Genomic DNA, 19186 nt, shown 5'->3' with positions numbered 1-19186 from the left:
TGTTGATGGAGGTGGCCTGTAGATGGCTAATGTCCATAGGCGTTGTTTGACTGGCTGTGAAGTCTCGAGGAAGAGGCTTCCCGTACGGACAGAAGTGTCCCCGATGATAATGGTTCGAGTTGACAGGAGACATAGGGGTCGAATCTGCTGGGGCCCCATGCACCAATCTGCCCGTTGCGGAAAGTCCGGTTGATATAACAGGAGACATGGGCAATGTGTCGGCATCCGTAGAAGAAGGAGGCGAGTAGAGTTGCTGCGACAGATGATGGTCATCCGGTTCCTGCATGGACACATCTCCTGGTGGCAACCGTTCTTGTGCTGGCACCGAGATGATGGTGAGAGGGCTGCGTTGGGAGTAATGATAGATGCCAAGATCCCGAGCATCAGGTAGAGCCGAAGGTGGTGTAGCGGCATCTGGAACAGGTGTTGCCTGCACCCAAGGCCGAAGCTGGTCCGAATGAAGCACTGCAACACCCGTGTCCATCTGGATTTCATACAGGCATTGTCCACGGTGTCATAAGATGCAGCCCGGACTCCATTTTGGCCGCCTGCCATATCCCCGTACCCATACAAGGTCACCGGCGGTGAACCTGCCAAGTGAAGGCAGACGCGGCCATGAGGTGTAAGGCCGCAGAAGACGAAGTAGCGTGATGGGCTGTCAGCCATCTAAGAGCTCAGCCGGGCTGTGGTCGCCCATTGGAGTGAAATGGTAAGAAGCCAGAAATTGGAGAAGCGCATCATTAGCAGCAGAAGAAGTCAGGAGTTTCCTCATCTGAGCCCTAAATGTGCGGACCAGTCGTGCAACCTCACCATTAGATTGCGGATGGAATGGAGGGGCCATGACATGCATGATGCCGTGACGAGCACAAAAATCTGCAAATTTGGAAGAGGCAAATTGCGAACCATTATCAGTAACAAGAGTAGAGGGAAGGCCTTCCAAAGAAAAAATGCGGGCGAGAGCACTTGTGGTTGCTGCGGTGGTAGGCGACGTGCAATGGACGATGAAAGGAAAGTTATAGTAGGTGTCAATTACGAGTAGTCAATAAGTACCTAAAAAAGGTCCCGCGAAGTCAGCATTAATGTGCTCCCAGGGATTCTCAGGCAAAGTCCATGGTGACAAAGATGACTTCAGTGCAGGAGCCTGTGACACACAAGGGCCGCAGGCAGCGACCATGTATGCTATTTCAAAGTCGATGCCAGGCCAGTACACATGACAGCACTCCAGAGATTTTGTTCGAGAGACACCCCAGTGCCCTTGGTGAAGGAGGCGCAAGACTGAAGCATGCAAAGATGCAGGTACCACAACACGCGGCGACGCATTGTCGGTGGAAAGGAGGATAACACTATCCCTATCTGTGAGGCGGTAGCGCAAAGCGTAGTAGTTCCGCAACGGATCAGAAGTCTTAGCAGACAAACGATCTGGCCAACCCTTCTGGATACAGCGTAAAACCCGGGAGAGGGTAGGGTCAGAACCGGTAGCAGCCGCCAGCCAGTCCCCGGTGATGGGGAACCCGTCCACAACCTGCTGCTCGGCAAGATCCAGGTGGAAACACAAAAGTTCATCCCTATCGAATGCCAGATCAGGACCCATGGGAATGCAAGACAGTGCATCAGCATTCGCATGTTGAGCCATCGGCCGGAAATGAATCTCATAATTAAAACGAGACAAGTAAAGAGCCCAATGCTGAAGGTGGTGTGCAGCCTTGTCAGGAAGCGACATTGATGGATAAAACAAGGAAACAAGTGGTTTGTGGTCCGAAACAAGATGAAATTTGGATCCATAAAGAAAAACACCAAACTTATGAAGAGCATAAATGATGGCCCAAGCTTCTTTTTCAGTTTGAGAATATTTTCGTTGGGCATGCGTGAGCATTTTGAAGGCGTAAGCAATGGGTTGTTCAGAACTGTCTGAAAAATGCTGCGCAAGGACTGCACCAACCCCATATTAAGAGGCATCCATGGCAAGAATGAGATGTTGGCTAGGTCGATAAGTGACCAGGCACGGGACCTGTTTCAGCATAGTTTTATGCAACAGGCGATGCACCGGCTGAGCCACCGAAGCCGCAGACAGTAAAAACCTGTGATAGTATGCTATTTTCCCCAAGAAGGCCTGCAGTTCCTTAACAGTTGTAGGGTGAGGAAGGGTATCGTTTGGGGCAACAGTTTGATGAAGCGGACGATTACCATCCCGAGGGAGTTGGAACCCCAAGTACGTGATAGAGGCCTGAAAAAATTTTGATTTCTGAAGATTACACTTAAGACCAGCAGTCTGTAAGACATGAAAAAGTGTGCGGAGATTCTGAAGAAGTTCTTCAGTGGTGCACCCAGTGACAACAATGTCATCCGTGTAATTGGTACACCCAGGGACAGTGAGCAATAATTGTTCCAAGAATCGCTGAAAGAGAGCAGGGGCACTGGCAATCCCGAATGGCAATCATTGGTATTGATAGAGGCCGAAAGGCATGTTAAGGACCAGAAACTGCTGGGAAGCAGCGTCGAGAGGAAGTTGATGATAAGCTTCTGTCAGGAAAAACACTGGCCTCCAGCAAGTTTAGTGAACAGTTCTTCAGGTTGGGGCATAGGGCAAGTGTCGATGAGGCATTGAGCATTTACAGTGGCTTTGAAATCACCACAGAGACGAATATCACCATTTGTCTTAGCAACGACAATGACAGAAGAGGACCACTCACTTGAAGTGACAGGAAGCAAGACCCCGGAAGCAGTGAGACGATCCAGCTCCTGTTTTACCTGATCATGATGGGCCACAGGAATGGGCTGAGCCCAATCGGTGGGTTTGAGCATGATATGAGCTTCAAAATCGTTTGCACGGCCTAACCCAGGAGAAAAAAAGGGACGAAAATGTCGTCGACAAGGAATCCAATCGAGCATAAGGAATGGCATCAGAGACAATATTGACAGAGTCATCTATGGAGAACCCAAAAACACGAAAGGCATCGAAACCAAAAAGATTTTCCGCATTACTATAGTCGACCACAAATATGTGAACAGTGCGAACGACGGATTTGTAACGTACCTCAGCATCAAATTGTCCCAAGAGAGAAATCTTCTGTTTATTATAAGTCCGTAATTGCCTAGTGACAGGTGATAGGATTGGAGAACCCAACAAAAGATACGTCGGAGAATTGATGATAATGGCAGTAGAACCAGTATCCACCTGCATGCGAACATCTCGACCAAGTATTTGGACAGTGAGGAATAACTTCTCTGAAAGGGAAGAAGTACAATTGACAGACAACACAGAATCAGAATCAGTGTCATGTTCTTGAACATCACATATGCGGATTTGCAAACGGATGACACATGACCCTTCTTTTTGCAGTTGTGACACATGGCCCAACATTGGGGACAATGCTCCTGTGAATGTTTCGTAAAACACTGTGGACATGAAGGAAGTTGTTGGGGTTTTGCTGCAGTTTCTTAGGGGGTTGTTTACAGTTAGGCCGAGGCTGTGCTTGCGAGTGTGCTGCGGCCACGTCGGCCGGCGGGGACACACCACATGCTTTGTCAACAGCGCACAGAGGTTGTATTTCCCCAACGTCTCCCCACGCCTCTATTTGCGCTCCAGTGGTGTGAGAAATTTCAAAAGACTGCGCGATGGATAGGACTTCACCAAGAGTTGGATTTGCCAACTGAAGGGCATGTTGCCTCACTTCTTTGTCAGGCGCCGACCGGATAATAGCATCCTGTACCATGGAATCGGTGTAGGATTCTTTGTGAACTTCAGTAACAAATAGACACTTTCTACTGAGGCCGTGAAGTTCAGCAGCCCAAGCGCAATAGGATTGATTCGGTTGTTTTTGCCAATTATAAAAGGCAACACGAGAGGTTACCACATGCGTTTGCTTATGAAAATATACGGACAGAAGTGAGCACATTTCAGGAAAGGACAAAGACGTAGGATCTTTCAAAGGAGCCAATTGCAACAACAATCCATACATTTGAGGTGAAATCCTTGAAAGGAACAGAGACTTACATGTTTGTTCGTCTGTGACATGAAATGCCAAGAAGTGCTGTCAAAGACGTTTTTCGTAATCAGACCTGTCTTCCTCCATCTCGTTGTAAGAAGGAAAAGGAGGTATAGACAACGACGAGAAACACCCTTCATTGGATGCCGCGACGAAATCACGAACTGCCGATGTGAGAAGCATTTACTGTTCAATGAGACCTTGCAATAGTTGCTGTAAAGTAGCCATGGAAACTTGTGGGTCAATGATGAAAAGGAAAAATCCACTACCTTGTCGCCAATTATTATAATGTCAAGTTGAACACTTATATTTCAAAAGACGACACAATACATTTAAGTCACTGAGCGAGTAGAGCACGTAAGACATGTGTACACGGTAATGGTCAAATCTGCACTAAGTCCAAGTCTAGCGGACGCTGGCCAGCTAGCCGCTTAGGTGGCACGGCTGCTGCTTGGATGGCAGACAGCGCTGTATGTAGACGACGTGCGTAATTGCGTGGCGGCACTTTGATTGGTGCGTCACAACAGGAGTGACATTCAGGTGGGAGGATGTGTTGCGTGTCCACAGTGTTTGGTGTTTGGGGATTTTACGATGGATCCGCAAACATAACGGCGTGTGTGTATCAAATTATGTGTAAATCTTGGGACAAGTGATACGGAGACCCTTGCAATGATTTGGGGGACAGAGCATGAGCCGTACAATTGTCCCAGTGGAAGAGCCGGGGCTCTCCAAGACCCAGAAAAGTGAGACAGGTGAAGAGCAAAGTGAAGAGCATGATCATCGTTTTCTTTGACACCAAGGGAATTGTGCACAAAGAATTCATCCCACCCAACCAAACAGTGAATTCTGCATACTACTGTAATGTTTTATGATGGCTCCATGAAAACATGCGGCGACGACGGCCCAAACTTTGGCATCAAGGGAACTGGCTGCTGCATCACGACAATGCACCATATCACAGATCCTAGCTCACCAAGACCTTTTTGGCAAAAAACAACGTGGTGGTTGTACCCCGCGCACTGTACTCACCAGATTTGGCACCTTGCGACCTCGCGCTGTTTCCAAAACTGAAACTCAAGTTGAAAGGCCATCAGTTTGACACTCTAGAGACGACTCAAGAAGCATTGCTGGCAGCGATAAACGCCCTAAAGGAACAGGTCTTCAAGAAAACGTTTGACCAGTGGCAGAAGTGCTGTGACTGGTGTGTACGTGCGGATGGGAACTACTTCAAGGGTGATGGTGACCATTAGTCCAAAGGTAATGTTTTTTACAGATGGCAGCACCAGTCCCGAAAATTTTGGATAGCACCTCGTATGCTTGTGTTCATAAGAACTTTGAGATAGTCTTGGTTTTCAACAATGTATATGCTCTCTTTCACTAATTGTTGGATTGTCACTATTCGATCTCCCTTGTGCTCTGGGCTGTATGGAGCAGTTGTCTCCAGCAGGATTGTATGTTTTCTGACATGCATTTTTAAGTCATAATTAATACTCAAAGTACCATTTTATGTTAGACTCTCCACACACAACAAACCAAACTTGTTTCATGAAATCCATCACTGACATAAGTTTTGTGTCTGGGAAAATTACAATCCTGTATTAAGTTGCTTCATTTTTAAATGTGACAGAAAAATTTTCGCCACTGATTGATTCAAATGATGTGAAACTGCAGAGATATGAGTGAATAAATTCACCTGGGTTTATAGAACAAATTGTCTCATCATTTTTTAACTTAACCTGATGTACCTTGCCTAGCTGACAGGGTTCATAGAAAGTCATCTTCTTTTATTATATTAAGTCCTTCAATGATCTCTTGGCCGACACCTGCTGAAGCATCCTTGCATTTATTTACCCAGTCATTCATACATTAGCGACTGGAAAAATTTGCATTTTGCGATAAATGCAAAATAGATGCAAATTCTGCCTCAAAATTCATAAAAGTGAAATTACTTGATGGACACTGTTTCATAGCTAATTGTATCCAAATGAGGTATTTATACATACAATATTGAAAATGTAAGCAGTTACTGTCATTGTAAATCATCTGGCAAACCCCAAATTGGAAAGGTAATGTGCGCAAGAACCTACTTGCAGAATAAAGGGTATGAATGCAATGATGTATCAATGCAGCACTGAATGATCTGGTGCCATGCCAACTGTGGATGGTTGAATGGTCTTTTTAAGATCCATGTCGTGTAATGCAACATAATACCTGTACTCAGCCATGGGAGCTGGCATTTTATAAGGAAGAAACATGTCTGTTTGTTAGTTAGCTAAAGCTCAAAAGATAGTATAATGCAGAAAATTTTTAATGTGGCAAATTAGGTGGCAGATGTTTTGAACCTTAGTTGCATCGAAAGCCACTATAGGTCAATCCTGAACTACATCATTAACAATACTCTGCTAACCTCAACAAGCAATTGCATGGTAGCTGTTCCCAAATGCATTGTGTGCATGTTGCTCATTGTTTTATTTTCTTATTCTGAAATAAGTGAAGTGACTAATCCTGGCCCATCACAAATTTCAACTACCTCCCTTACAATACCAGAAGAGATGGGCAGTCCCTGTGACAATGTGTCAGTTCTGCTGTAGGCTGCTGCCCAGCAAAATTGAGGTGTGGTTTGTTTCACCACACTTCTCCCTCCCCTGTAGCAGTCAAAATTCTTGTCTGTTTATGCTCACAGCTATCTGCGACTATAGCCTGTAGCACCTGCCCTCTCCACTATAACGATTAGAAAACAAAATCTGTAAAGTTTTTCGATGGCGCCAAAATTTTTCCTCTAATTTTAAAATGGAGTTACCGTACTTTTGGTTATACTTCTACCCAAAATTCCTTGTCAGTTCTATCTGTAGCATTGTCAAGCATGTGTCTTAGGGTTATGAATGCCCACGAAAGATCGCAATTAGTAGTCTGCAGATTTTTTAATCTTCAAATTGGGCAGGAAAAGTCAATGTCCAGAAACACCTCATATAGGAGTCGCATTCACTTATCTGTTGGGAAAATGCTGCTGCTTTTCAATAGAATAAGCATGTTTGAAAGGTGTTGAAGTTTTTGCAAAAGAAAACATTCCAGTCAAAAAGCTCCCTGTCAACACTTTTTTTAACAGTCAGTTTCAAAGAACTAATTATTTGTTTGCCTTTGCTCATGTAGTGAGACATTCTTCTAAATTTGGGCATCAAATCATTTACAAACAATGAAAATAATTGGGAATTTTGCAAAAAATAGATACAAATTTTGCCAAAAGTAAATGCTACATTTTCCGGTCCATAAATCATGCCTTTGTTCATATCATTCACATCAGTGTTCATTTCATCGCTCCTCAAGTGGATTTTGTTATAAAAAACAACCTGTAAATATAGATCTCTTGCTTCAAACTTTCCACTACAGTTTCTATCTCACGCAAAACTAAAACTAGATCTTCTTTGAAAAATGGAGTGATTTTCTTTGAAGTTCATACTTCATAGCAAAACAAATTCTTTTTGTTAGCTGGTACATACAAAACATATTCTTTTTCTTAGCTGGTACATACAAAACATTTTAAAGATGTGCCTCACACCATTTACAATGAATTTCCCTGTCAACAATGACAGTTCCCATACTGGTGACTTGGCTTATTTTATTATCGCTGAGTGATACGTATGTTGCCATTACGGGCCGAAACTCTGAGAACTATTCCCATCGAAAAGTAAAATGATGCAACATACCTGTAGTCATCGACTGTACATCCAGCTGATTGTACTCAGCCATTTTTCACAAGTGTCTAGTGATATTTTGGCAATTTGGTATTTTTATCTGATGAGGGGAGAAGTTCGCAATCAAATTTATCTTTGGCACTTTTATGTTTCTCCACATCATACAACAACATATTGTGTTTTTTGCTCTTTAGAAACATCAGTTTTATCAGGCTGACTTGCCTTTTTTGTTTGCTTACTGATCACCATCTACATCTACATCCATACTCCGCAAGCCACCTGACGGTGTATGGCAGAGGGTACCCTGAGTACCTCTATTGGTTCTCCCTTCTATTCCAGTCTCGTATTGTTCGTGGAAAGAAGGATTGTCGGTATGCTTCTGTGTGGGCTCTAATCTCTCTGATTTTATCCTCATGGTCTCTTCTCGAGATATACGTAGGAGGGAGCAATATACTGCTTGACTCTTCGGTGAAGGTATATTCTCGAAACTTTAACAAAAGCCCGTACCGAGCTACTGAGCGTCTCTCCTGCAGAGTCTTCCACTGGAGTTTATCTATCATCTCCGTAACACTTTCGCGATTACTAAATGATCCTGCAACGAAACGTGCTGCTCTCCACTGGATCTTCTCTATCTCTTCTATCAACCCTATCTGGTACGGATCCCACACTGCTGAGCAGTATTCAAGCAGTGGGTGAACAAGCGTATTGTAAGCTACTTCCTTTGTTTTCGGACTGCATTTCCTTAGGATTCTTCCAATGAATCTCAGTCTGGCATCTGCTTTACCGATGATCAACTTTATATGATCATTCCATTTTAAATCACTCCTAATGCGTACTCCCAGATAATTTATGGAATTAACTGCTTCCAGTTGATGACCTGCTATATTGTAGCTGAATGATAAGGAATCTATCATTCTATGTATTTGCAGCACATTACACTTGTCTACACTGAGACTCAATTGCCATTCCCTGCACCCTACGTCAATTCGCTGCAGATCCTCCTGCATTTCAGTACAATTTTCCATTGTTACAACCTCTCGATACACCACAGCATCATCTGCAAAAAGCCTCAGTGAACTTCTGATGTCACCCATCAGATCATTTATGTATATTGTGAATAGCAACAGTCCTATGACACTCCCCTGCGGAACACCTGAAATCACTCTTACTTCCATCACTCTTACTACTTCCGATTGAAATCACTCACCCTTAGTACCATCACTGAAAATGCACAACTCCTCCATCAACCATGGTCAAGTGGAACTCTTCTTTTATGAGACATTCTGTCAATTTTTCCACATTTTATTGACACTATGACAGGCTATGCCATGCTGCTTTAAACACATTTTACTTTGACAGCAATGATGCGACAATTTTCACAATTAGGCGTATGTCCAACACACTTTCTCCAACATTTTAGACTACAGTGTCAGGTTTTCAACTGTAGCTAGGTGCACAACTTCTAGGTGTTGCTCATCATTAATCTACAGATACAGAAACAGAAACTTCCCATTATACCAAGAAATAACTATTTTCGTGACTACACAAAAATTGCTACTTAACAATGGATAAATAAAGAACTCTCATAAAAATGAAATCAAGAAATAAATAAGGAAACACAACCATACAGTTAGCCAAAGAACATGTAAGTCTTCTGTCACTGGCCATGGCTGGTGCTCACCACACAACCACCCACTCTCTCCTGTCGTAGAGTGGAGCACCCGCCATGTCTGGGAATTTATGCTGTACGCATTGACATGCCCTTGTATATATCACCTGTCTGTTTTGCTTCACTTTTCGGCCCATTTGTCATGTCAAAGGCGATGCTGCTGCTCGTTGTATGGTCTCCATGACAGGTGGGGTAAAAGTTGCCAGTATAAGACTCACACTCTCTTGCTGTTATGCAGGTAAGTCTGTGGTTGAATATGTATGCTGGTTTAACCCTCTCCCATGACATTATCAGCACCCAGTCATTGTACGCTATTTGGACCATATGTTCATTGCGTTTTAATACTCAGGAAGGTCCCGAGTATGGCGGCTGTAAGGATTGCACGTAGCATCTGTTCAACAGCACATGGGAGCGTGTCACAATTTATTTACATATTAACACTTTTGGAGCCCTTTGACATGATACTGGTGTGGGCGTAGCCTGGAGCTTCGCATGTTGTAGCATGCATGACAGTTCCGGTTCCTTAGATGCCGACTGTGCTGGAAAATGTCTGACAGCAGACACAACTTTTTCCCATAAACCTTCTTGGTGGTTGATGCCCAAATGTCCATATTAACTTCTATACGTAGTTCTAACAAGACTTGTGGCAGGACAGCTGTCCAGCAACTATTGTGGCACGTAAGTGCAGCCTTTAAAGTCCTAAGCCACGTTCCATCTAGGTTTTTACGTCTCTTGAACCTGGGATGAAATGCTTTTTGTTTATGTAGCACTTCTCTAATATGGCTAAACCATGGTGGATCTTTCCCACCCCTTAAAACCTTACTCTGAACATATTTGTCTAGGGCATATTGAACAATGTCTTTGAATTTTTTCCATTGGTTCTCTACATCTTCGTCCTCATCACCAAGTACTTGATGCTAACTGCTGAGGTCTTCTGAAATTTGTATCTGTTACTGTCGCTGAGCAAATATATCTTCCTGTCTTTCTTAACATTCCTTGTAGGACCTGTCATCATAGATGCTGTCACAGCCTTATGATCACTGATACCTTCCTCTATGTTAATTGATTCGACAAGTTCAAGTCTCTTTGTTGCCAAGAGATCTAAGACATTACCCTCACAAGTTGATTCTCAATCTGCTCAAAGTAATTTTCCGACAAGACATCCAGAACAATGCCATATGAATCCCTATCTCTGGCTCCACTTTTGATGGCATAACGCTCCCAATCCATACCTGGCAAGTTGAAGTCACCCCTATCACAATCCTATCATCCTGTCCCCCCTTCTTTCCAGTTTTCTCCATATATGTTTTTGCTTGCAGATTCTCCAGAGAACCTCCTCATTCCTTAGTTTCTCGCTGTTCTCATTTCCACTATGTCTTGTTACTTTTGTTTTTCTTCAATTTATTATCAGTCCATATTCTGAACTTATTAAACTCTTCATGCCATCCAACAGATCCTGTAATTCTTCTTCAAGTTCACTGAGGACAGAAATGTCACCCGTGCATCTAATCATTTATGTCCTTCCACCTTGAATTTTAATCCTACTCTTAAAAGAAAGTTTCATTTCCATGATTGCTTCTTCAGTATGTAGAGTGAACAGCTGGGGTAAAAGACTACATCCCTGCCTTACATCCTTTTTAATTGGAGTACTTCATCCTTAAGTTTCCAGTCATATTTTTCCCTCTTCTTTCTTGTGCATATTGTATACTGCCCATCTCTCCCTACAGATTACCCTTATTTTTCTCAGAAGTTTGAACATCTTGCACTATTTTACATTACTGAATGTTTTTTCCAGGTGTACAAAAACTACAAATGTGTCTTGATTTTTCTTCAATGGCAAGAGCTGTTGTTAGATGTGTGAAGTGTCCACATCTGTTGTGTAGGTATTTACAGAAACCAATTTGATATAGTGGAGCCTTCAGTAAGCACAGATGACTGGATGCCCTATCTCGTTTCATGTGTAGGGGCCTAAAGATGGGTTCAATATGGCACGAAAGTTGGTAGCACAATAAAATTATTCCATAAATGTACGGCTGTTGGATATCTGTTTTCTGCAGAATGTTCATGTACAGTCTGGACAGCATTAGACCGGTTGCAGCGGTCCTGTTCTGTGGCCAGTTCATTTAGCAGACACCAGTAGATTACCAGTACTTCTTCTAGAGGCAGGTAAAAGAGTCACATTTATGAAACTGACTGATACTTGCAAGGACCTGGTTGCTAGGATTGCTACAACTGTGGAGTTAGTGCATGAAACTCGTGTGATTTGTGAGCATGTAAGACAGTTTACAGTGTGTCACTGTGCACATTGTTGTGATTGTGGTCTACATTTTGAACAATACCTGTAAAAGAACAGTTTTGCATTAGCTACATACTGTACTTTGCACTGATAGAACATATTGAATATACTGTGATAAAATTTATGCATTCCATCTGAGAGTGTTGTATTTCTCTGGTTAGTTTTGTGTGTTTAGATGGGTGATGTTACAGACTTGTTCACTCTTTAGAAGGTATTTTCACAGAAACAAAGCTAATTAGGGGTGGTAACAAACTGAATAAATTATAATTACATTATTATTGAATAACTCACTAGAGACCACAGATCACTCACACCAAAAAATCCAAAAAAATGTTCCTGAAAAACCTCTGAAATTTTGGCAGTGGAGTTAGAATTCACTTTACATCCTTATAACAAGCACAAAAAATATAAAAATGGAAACTTTCGAGACTGGAGTTACGTCTGATGTTTCACCATGGAGTAGAGTGATTGAATAGGTTAGCAAGTTTTGTTTCTTTCTTTTATGGTATTTTTGTATAGCTATCATTTTCTTGTAGTGGAAAATCCAGGATGGAATTTAACAATATTATGAAAATAAAAGTTGCTACACATCATACAGTGGAGATGCTCAGTTGCAGGTAGGTACAACAAAAAGACTCTCACAATTAAATTTTTCAGATGTTAAGGCCTTCATCAATAATAGAGGACACACACACACACAGACAGACAGACAGACAGACAGACACACACACACACACACACACACACACACACACACACAAACACACACACACGCAAATGCAACTCGCACACACAACTGCAGTCTCAGGCAACTGAAACCACACTGCTAGCAGCAGCACCAGTGCAAGATGGGAGTGGCAACTGGGTGGGGGTAAGGAGGGATAGTATATTGGAGGTGGTGGACAGTGAAGTGCAGCAGGTTATATGGAGGGGGAGAGGTGGGGAGGGGGGGGGGTGGAAAAGGAGAGAAATAAAAAGACTGGTTGTGATGGTGAAATGACGGCTGTGTAGTGCTGGAATGGGAACAGGGAAGAGGCTGGATGGGTGAGGACAGTGACTAAAGAAGGTTGAGACCAGGAGGGTTACAGGAACGCAGGATGTATTGCAGGGAAAGTTCCCACCTGCGCAATTCAGAAAAGCTGGTGTTGGCGGGAAGGACCCATATGGCACAGCCTGTGAAGTAGTCACTGAGATGAGGGATATCATGTTTGGCAGCTTGTTCAGCAACAGGGTGGTCCACTTGTTTTATGGCCACAGTTTGTCGGTGGCCATTCATGTGGACAGGCAGCTTGTTGGTTGTCATGCCTACATAGAATGCAGCACATTGGATGAAGCTTAGCTTGTAAATCAAATGACTTGTTTCACAGGTAGCCCTGCCTTTAATGAGAAAGGTGATGTTATTAACTGGACTGGAGTAGGTGGTGATGTGAGGATGAATGAGACAGGTCTTGCATCTAGGTCTATTACAGGGGTGTGAGCCATGAGGTAAGGGATTGGGAGCAGGGGTTATGTGAGGATGGACGAGTATATTGTGTAGGTTCGCTGGACTGGTGAATACCACTGTTGCAGGGGTTGGAAGATAGTGGGCAGGACATTTCTCATTTCAGAGTTTGATGAGAGGTAATTGTAGCCCTGGTGCAGAATGTAATTAAGTTGCACCAGTCCTGGGTGGTACTGAGTTAGGAGGGGAATGCTCCTATGTGTCTGGATGGTCAGACCTTGGGAGCTGGTCGGAAACTGGAAGGATAAGGCATCGGAGATTTGTTTATGTACAAGCTTGGGAGGATAATTACGGTCAGTGAAGGCTTGAGTGAGACCCTCAGTATATTTTGAGACGGACTGCTCGTCACTGCAGATGCGATGACCATGGGTGGTGAGGCTGTATGGAAGGGACATATTGGTATGGAATGGATGGCAGCTGTCAAAGTGGAGATATTTCTGGTGGTTACTAGGTTTGATATGGACGGAGGTACTGATGTAACCATCTTTGAGTTGGAGGCCAATATCTAAGTGGCTTGATTGGATGAGTACGACCAGGTGAAGCAAATGGGGGAGAAGTTGTTGAGGTCAATCCAGGTAGAAAGATGTTATCAGTGAATCTGAACTAGGCGAGGGGTTTCGGATTCTGGGTTGTTTAGGAAGGGTTCCTCTAGATGGCCCATGAATGGGTTGGCATGGGATGGTGCCATGCAGGTGCCCATAGCTGTGCAATGGATTTGTTTGTAGGTAATGCCTTCAAAGGAGAACTAATTGTGGGTGAGGATATAGTTGGTCATGACGACTAGGAAGGAGGTTGTTGGTTTGGAATCCATTGGGCATTGCAAAAGGTAGTGTTCAATAGTGATAAAATCATGGGCTTTAGGAAAGTTAGTGTATAGGGAGGTGGCATCGATAGTGATGGGCAGGGCACTGTGTGCTAAAGGGACAGGAACTGTGGAGAGTCGGTGGAGGAAATGCTTGCTATCTTTTATATAGGAGGGTAGGTTCAGGGTAATAGATTGAAGGTGTTGGTCTACAATAGCAATCCCTGCTCCCAATTCCTTAACCCCTTACCTCATGGCTCATTCCCCTGTAATACTTAGATGCAAGACCTGTTCCATACATCCACCTACTCCCTTCCAATCACTAACATCACCTATCCTATCAAAGGCAGGGCTACCTGTGAAACCAGTCATGTCGTCTACAAGCTAAGCTGCAACCGCTGTGTTGCATTCTATCTAAGCATGACAACCAACAAGCCGTCTGTCTGCATGAATGGCCACCAACAAACTGTGGCCAAGAAACAAGTGGACCATCCTGTCGCTGAAGACAGAGCCAAACATGATATCCTTCATTTCAGTGACTGCTTCGCAGCCTGTGCCATTTGGAGCCTTCCCAACAACACCAACTTTTATGAATTGCACAGGTGGGAACTTTTCCTGCAATACATCTTACGTTGCCATAACCCTCCTGGCCTCAACCTTCATTAGTCACTGTCCTCACCCATCCAGCCTCTTTCCGGTTTCCATTCTGGCACTACACATCTGCCCTGCCCTTCATCTATCCTGCCACCTGCCACACTTCACTGTTCACCATCTCCACCATACTATCCTGCTCCTCCTCCCCACCCGAGCCTCCTCCTTACCCCCACCTATTCGCCACTCCCATCGTGCACTGGTGCTGCTGCTTGCAGTGTTGTTTCAGTTGCCTGAAACTGCAATTGTGTGTGTGTGTGTGTGTGTGTGTCTCTGTGTGTGTGTGTGTGTGTGTGTGTGTGTGTGTGTGTGTGTGTGTGTGTCGTCTTCTGTTGACAAAGGCCTTCACGGCCAAAAGCTTTAATTGCTAGAGTCTTTTTGTTGTGCCTAGGTGCATCTCAGCATATCTTCTCTATGCTGAGTAGCAACTTTCCTTTTCATAATATTCTCATTTTCACGTGATTTTGTTTGATCATCCAAAGACAGTTCTGTGGCACTGATATGATATAGTAAGTGCTTTGCGAAACTCTTGGCCTATTCAGTTCAGCAGTAATAGGCATGGGTCTAAACCTTTGCCATTTCTGGTGACAGAGTACTACAGCAATAGTATAGATGGGACAAGCATCCAGAAAATGAGGAGAATATACCTTTCTTAATTTTGTCTCCAGCTGTCACTTGCACTGCTTCATATCACAGTTGCCACACTCCTGAGATTGGAGGGAGAGAGTCCACTGGTTGATATCATATGGCACTCATGGTATTTTATTGTTCAACAGACAATATATTTCAACCACATTAAGTAATTCTTTTACAGTTTTTTTTAACAGAACATAAGGGAGATGGCACAAACCTAGTCCCAGCATTTAGCATATTCTGCTCAAACAGCCCCAAGCAGAGAATAACACATCCATCCAGTAGCCAAATCACCACCAGCTATATCATATGCCTTCACAAACTCACAATTAGAGAGATTTCAAACATAGTTCAGGATGCTGGTGGACAGTCTTTGAACTACATGTACCATCACCCTATGTAGTATAATTATGTTCCACCAACAGGATATGAATCAGCTGTCACTCTGTAGTGTGCCAAGACAAAGTTTAAATTAATGGCTATGGCTGTGGGGGTGGCTTTGTTTAAGAAGTGGAAAAAGTAACTGGATGGTTCTGAATAACTTCATATTTGTGAGAAATATCAAAAATGTAGAAATACCCAGGGGGGCTATGTTTTAAGTTGTTGTTCCTCTACATTTAACGTCGTTTAGTTACAGGTGCAAAAAACTGTGGTAAAGGGATAGTTTGACTTCTATCTGGGTTCAAAAGTAATATATTTATACATATTTAACATAAGAATCAGTGCTTCTTTGTGGGCTGTGGTGTATGGCTGACTAAGAGTTCACACCATTATAGGCTGAGTTTGTTACCATGTGGGAAACCACCACTTAGGTTACAGGAATCTTATTTTGTTATTGAACTATTGGCTTCCTTTGTCTGTGGAGGGAACATTAGGATAAAAGAATTTCCTTTTTTCTGCTTCAGATATTCCTAGAGATGGAGGTCATCCTGCTGGAGTAAATCATCCGGAAACAAACAGAGATGGAAAAGGAGTCACAAGAAAGAAAAAAACACATGATGCAGCCTCACCTTTTGCCGCTCAAGGTAAATCTGTCAAGATGCTCCATACATTTTCCATCATTTGTGCATCAAACACATTTAGACTCGATTGGCCAAAAGACTAATGCTTCTGATTATTATCATTTACTTTTTTTCTATTTAATATATATTTTCATTATGTATTTGAAGTTGTTTTCATTGAAACTTTGTTAACAAAATGCCTTTAGCTATTAGCAGTAATCTTGATTAGTTATTAAATTATTTGCATACTAATGCTAAATGTGATGTATCAAATATACTAGCTGTGCTCCTATTCAGTGGGCTTCTTAAATATATTTGACAGCAGATCAATTGAGAGACATCAAATGTTTTCCTTTATCCAAAATAACTATAAGGTGAGTTTAAACAGACTTTTCTTTCCTCGATAAATTTTAAATGGTGCTATCAATTCTGATTCTACATCTACATCTACATGATTACTCTGCAATTCACATTTAAGTACTTGGCAGAGGGTTCAATGAACCACAATCATACTATCTCTCTACCGTTCCACTCCAGAACAGCGTGCGGGAAAAACGAACATCTAAACCTTTCTGTTCGAGCTCTGATTTCACTTATTTTATTTTGATGATCATTTCTACCTATGTAGGTTGGGCTCAACAAAATATTTTCGCATTCGGAAGAGAAAGTTGGTGACTGAAATTTCGTAAATAGATCTCGCCGCAACGAAAAACGTCTTTGCTTTAATGACTCCCATCCCAACTCGCATATCATAACTGCCACACTCTCTCCCCTATTACGTGATAATACAAAACGAGCTGCCCTTTTTTGCACCCTTTCGATGTCCTCCGTCAACAGAGGACAAATGAGTGTAGTGTAAGCTGTCTCTTTAGTAGACTTGTTGCATCTTCTAAGTGTCCTGCCAATGAAACGCAACCTTTGACTTGCCTTCCCCACAATATTATCTATGTGGTCTTTCCAACTGAAGTTGTTTGTAATTTTAACACCCAGGTACTTAGTTGAATTGACAGCCTTGAGAATTTTACTATTTATCGAGTAATCGAATTCCACCGGATTTCTTGTGGAACTCATGTGGATCACCTCACACTTTTCGTTATTTAGCGTCAACTGCCACCTGCCACACCATACAGCAATCTTTTCTAAATCGCTTTGCAACTGATACTGGTCTTCGGATGACCTTACTAGACGGTAAATTACAGCATCATCTGCAAACAACCTAAGAGAACTGCTCAGATTGTCACCCAAGTCATTTATATAGATCAGGAACAGCAGAGGTCCCAGGACGCTTCCCTGGGGAACACCTGATATCACTTCAGTTTTACTCGATGATTTTCCATATATTACTACAAACTGCGACCTTCCCAACAGGAAATCACGAATCCAGTCGCACAACTGAGACGATACCCCATAGGCCTGCAGCTTGATTAGAAGTCGCTTGTGAGGAACGGTGTCAAAAGCTTTCCGGAAATCTAGAAATACGGAATCAACTTGAGATCCCCTGTCGATAGTGGCCATTACTTTGTGCTAATAAATAGCTAGCTGCGTTGCACAAGAATGATGTTTTCTGAAACCATGCTGATTACGTATCAATAGATCGTTCCCTTCGAGGTGATTCATAATGTTTGAATACAGTATATGCTCCAAAACCGTACTTCTAACCGACGTCAATGATATAGGTCTGTAGTTTGATGGATTACTCCTACTACCCTTCTTAAACGCTGGTGCAACCTGCGCAATTTTCCAATCTGTAGGTACAGATCTATCGGTGAGCGAGCGGTTGTATATGATTGCTATGTAGGGAGCTATTGTATCAGCGTAATCTGGAAGGAACCTAATCGGTATACAATCTGGACCTGAAGACTTGCCCGTATCAAGCGATTTGAGTTGCTTCGCAACCCCTAAGGTATCTACTTCTAAGAAACTCATGCTAGCAGCTGTTCGTGTTTCAAATTCTGGAATGTTCCATTCGTCTTCCCTGGTGAAGGAATTTCGGAAAACTGCATTCAATAACTCCACTTTAGCGGCACAATCGTCGGTAACAGTACCATCGGCACAGCGCAGCGAAGGTATTGACTGCGTCTCGCTGCTTGTGTACTTTACATATGACCAGAATTTCTTCGGATTTTCTACCAAATTTTGAGACAATGTTTCGTTTTGGAACCTATTAAAGGCATCTTGCATTGAAGTCCATACCAAATTTCGCGTGTCTGTAAATTTTAGCCAATTTTTGGGATTTCGCGTTCTTCTGAGCTTCGCATGCTTTTTCCATTGCCTCTGCAACAGCATTCGGACCTGTTTTGTGTACCATGGGGCATCAGTTCCATCTCTTACCAATTTATGAGGTATGAATATCTCAATTGCTGTTGCTACTATATCTTTGAATTTGAGCCACATCTCGTCTACATTTGCATAGTCAGTCTGGAAGGAATGGAGATTGTCTCTTAGGAAGGCTTCTAGTGACAATTTATCTGCTTTTTAAAATAAAATTATTTTGCGTTTGTTTCTGGTGGATTTGGAAGAAATAGTATTGAGCCTAGCTACAACCACCTTGTGATCACTAATCCCTGTATCAGTCATGATGCTCTCTATTAGCTCTGGATTGTTTGTGGCTAAGAGGTCAAGTGTATTTTCACAACCATTTGCAATTAGCGTGGGTTTGTGGACTAACTGCTCGAAATAATTTTTGGAGAACAGCCACCAACAAACTGTGGCCAATAAACAAGTGTATCACCCTATTGCTGAACAAGCTGCCAAACGTAATATCCCTCATCTCAGTGACTACTTCACAGGCTGTGCCATATGGATCCTTTCCACCAACATCAGCTTTTCTGAATAGGGCAGGTGGGAACTTTCCCTGCAATACATCCTACCTTCCTGTAACACTCCTGGCCTCAACCTTCTTTAGTCACTGTTCTCACCCATCCAGCCTCTTCCCTGTTCCCATTCCAGCACTAC

The 19186-nt window shown here is 42.9% G+C and overlaps 1 protein-coding gene across 1 annotated transcript in view; it reads left to right on the top strand.

Moving 5' to 3' along the window:
- Positions 1–19186, top strand: part of LOC126278955 (uncharacterized) — a 189258-nt gene that overhangs the window by 113238 nt on the left and 56834 nt on the right. The window contains exon 6 of the mRNA XM_049979235.1: positions 16136–16255. Within this exon, the coding sequence (XP_049835192.1) occupies positions 16136–16255 (120 nt within the window). The remainder of the gene's footprint in view (positions 1–16135; positions 16256–19186) is intronic.

The sequence above is a fragment of the Schistocerca gregaria genome, chromosome 6, assembly GCF_023897955.1.
Source record: "Schistocerca gregaria isolate iqSchGreg1 chromosome 6, iqSchGreg1.2, whole genome shotgun sequence".
In the NCBI taxonomy this organism is placed as follows: domain Eukaryota; kingdom Metazoa; phylum Arthropoda; class Insecta; order Orthoptera; family Acrididae; genus Schistocerca; species Schistocerca gregaria.
This window is presented reverse-complemented; position numbering and strand designations above follow the sequence as displayed.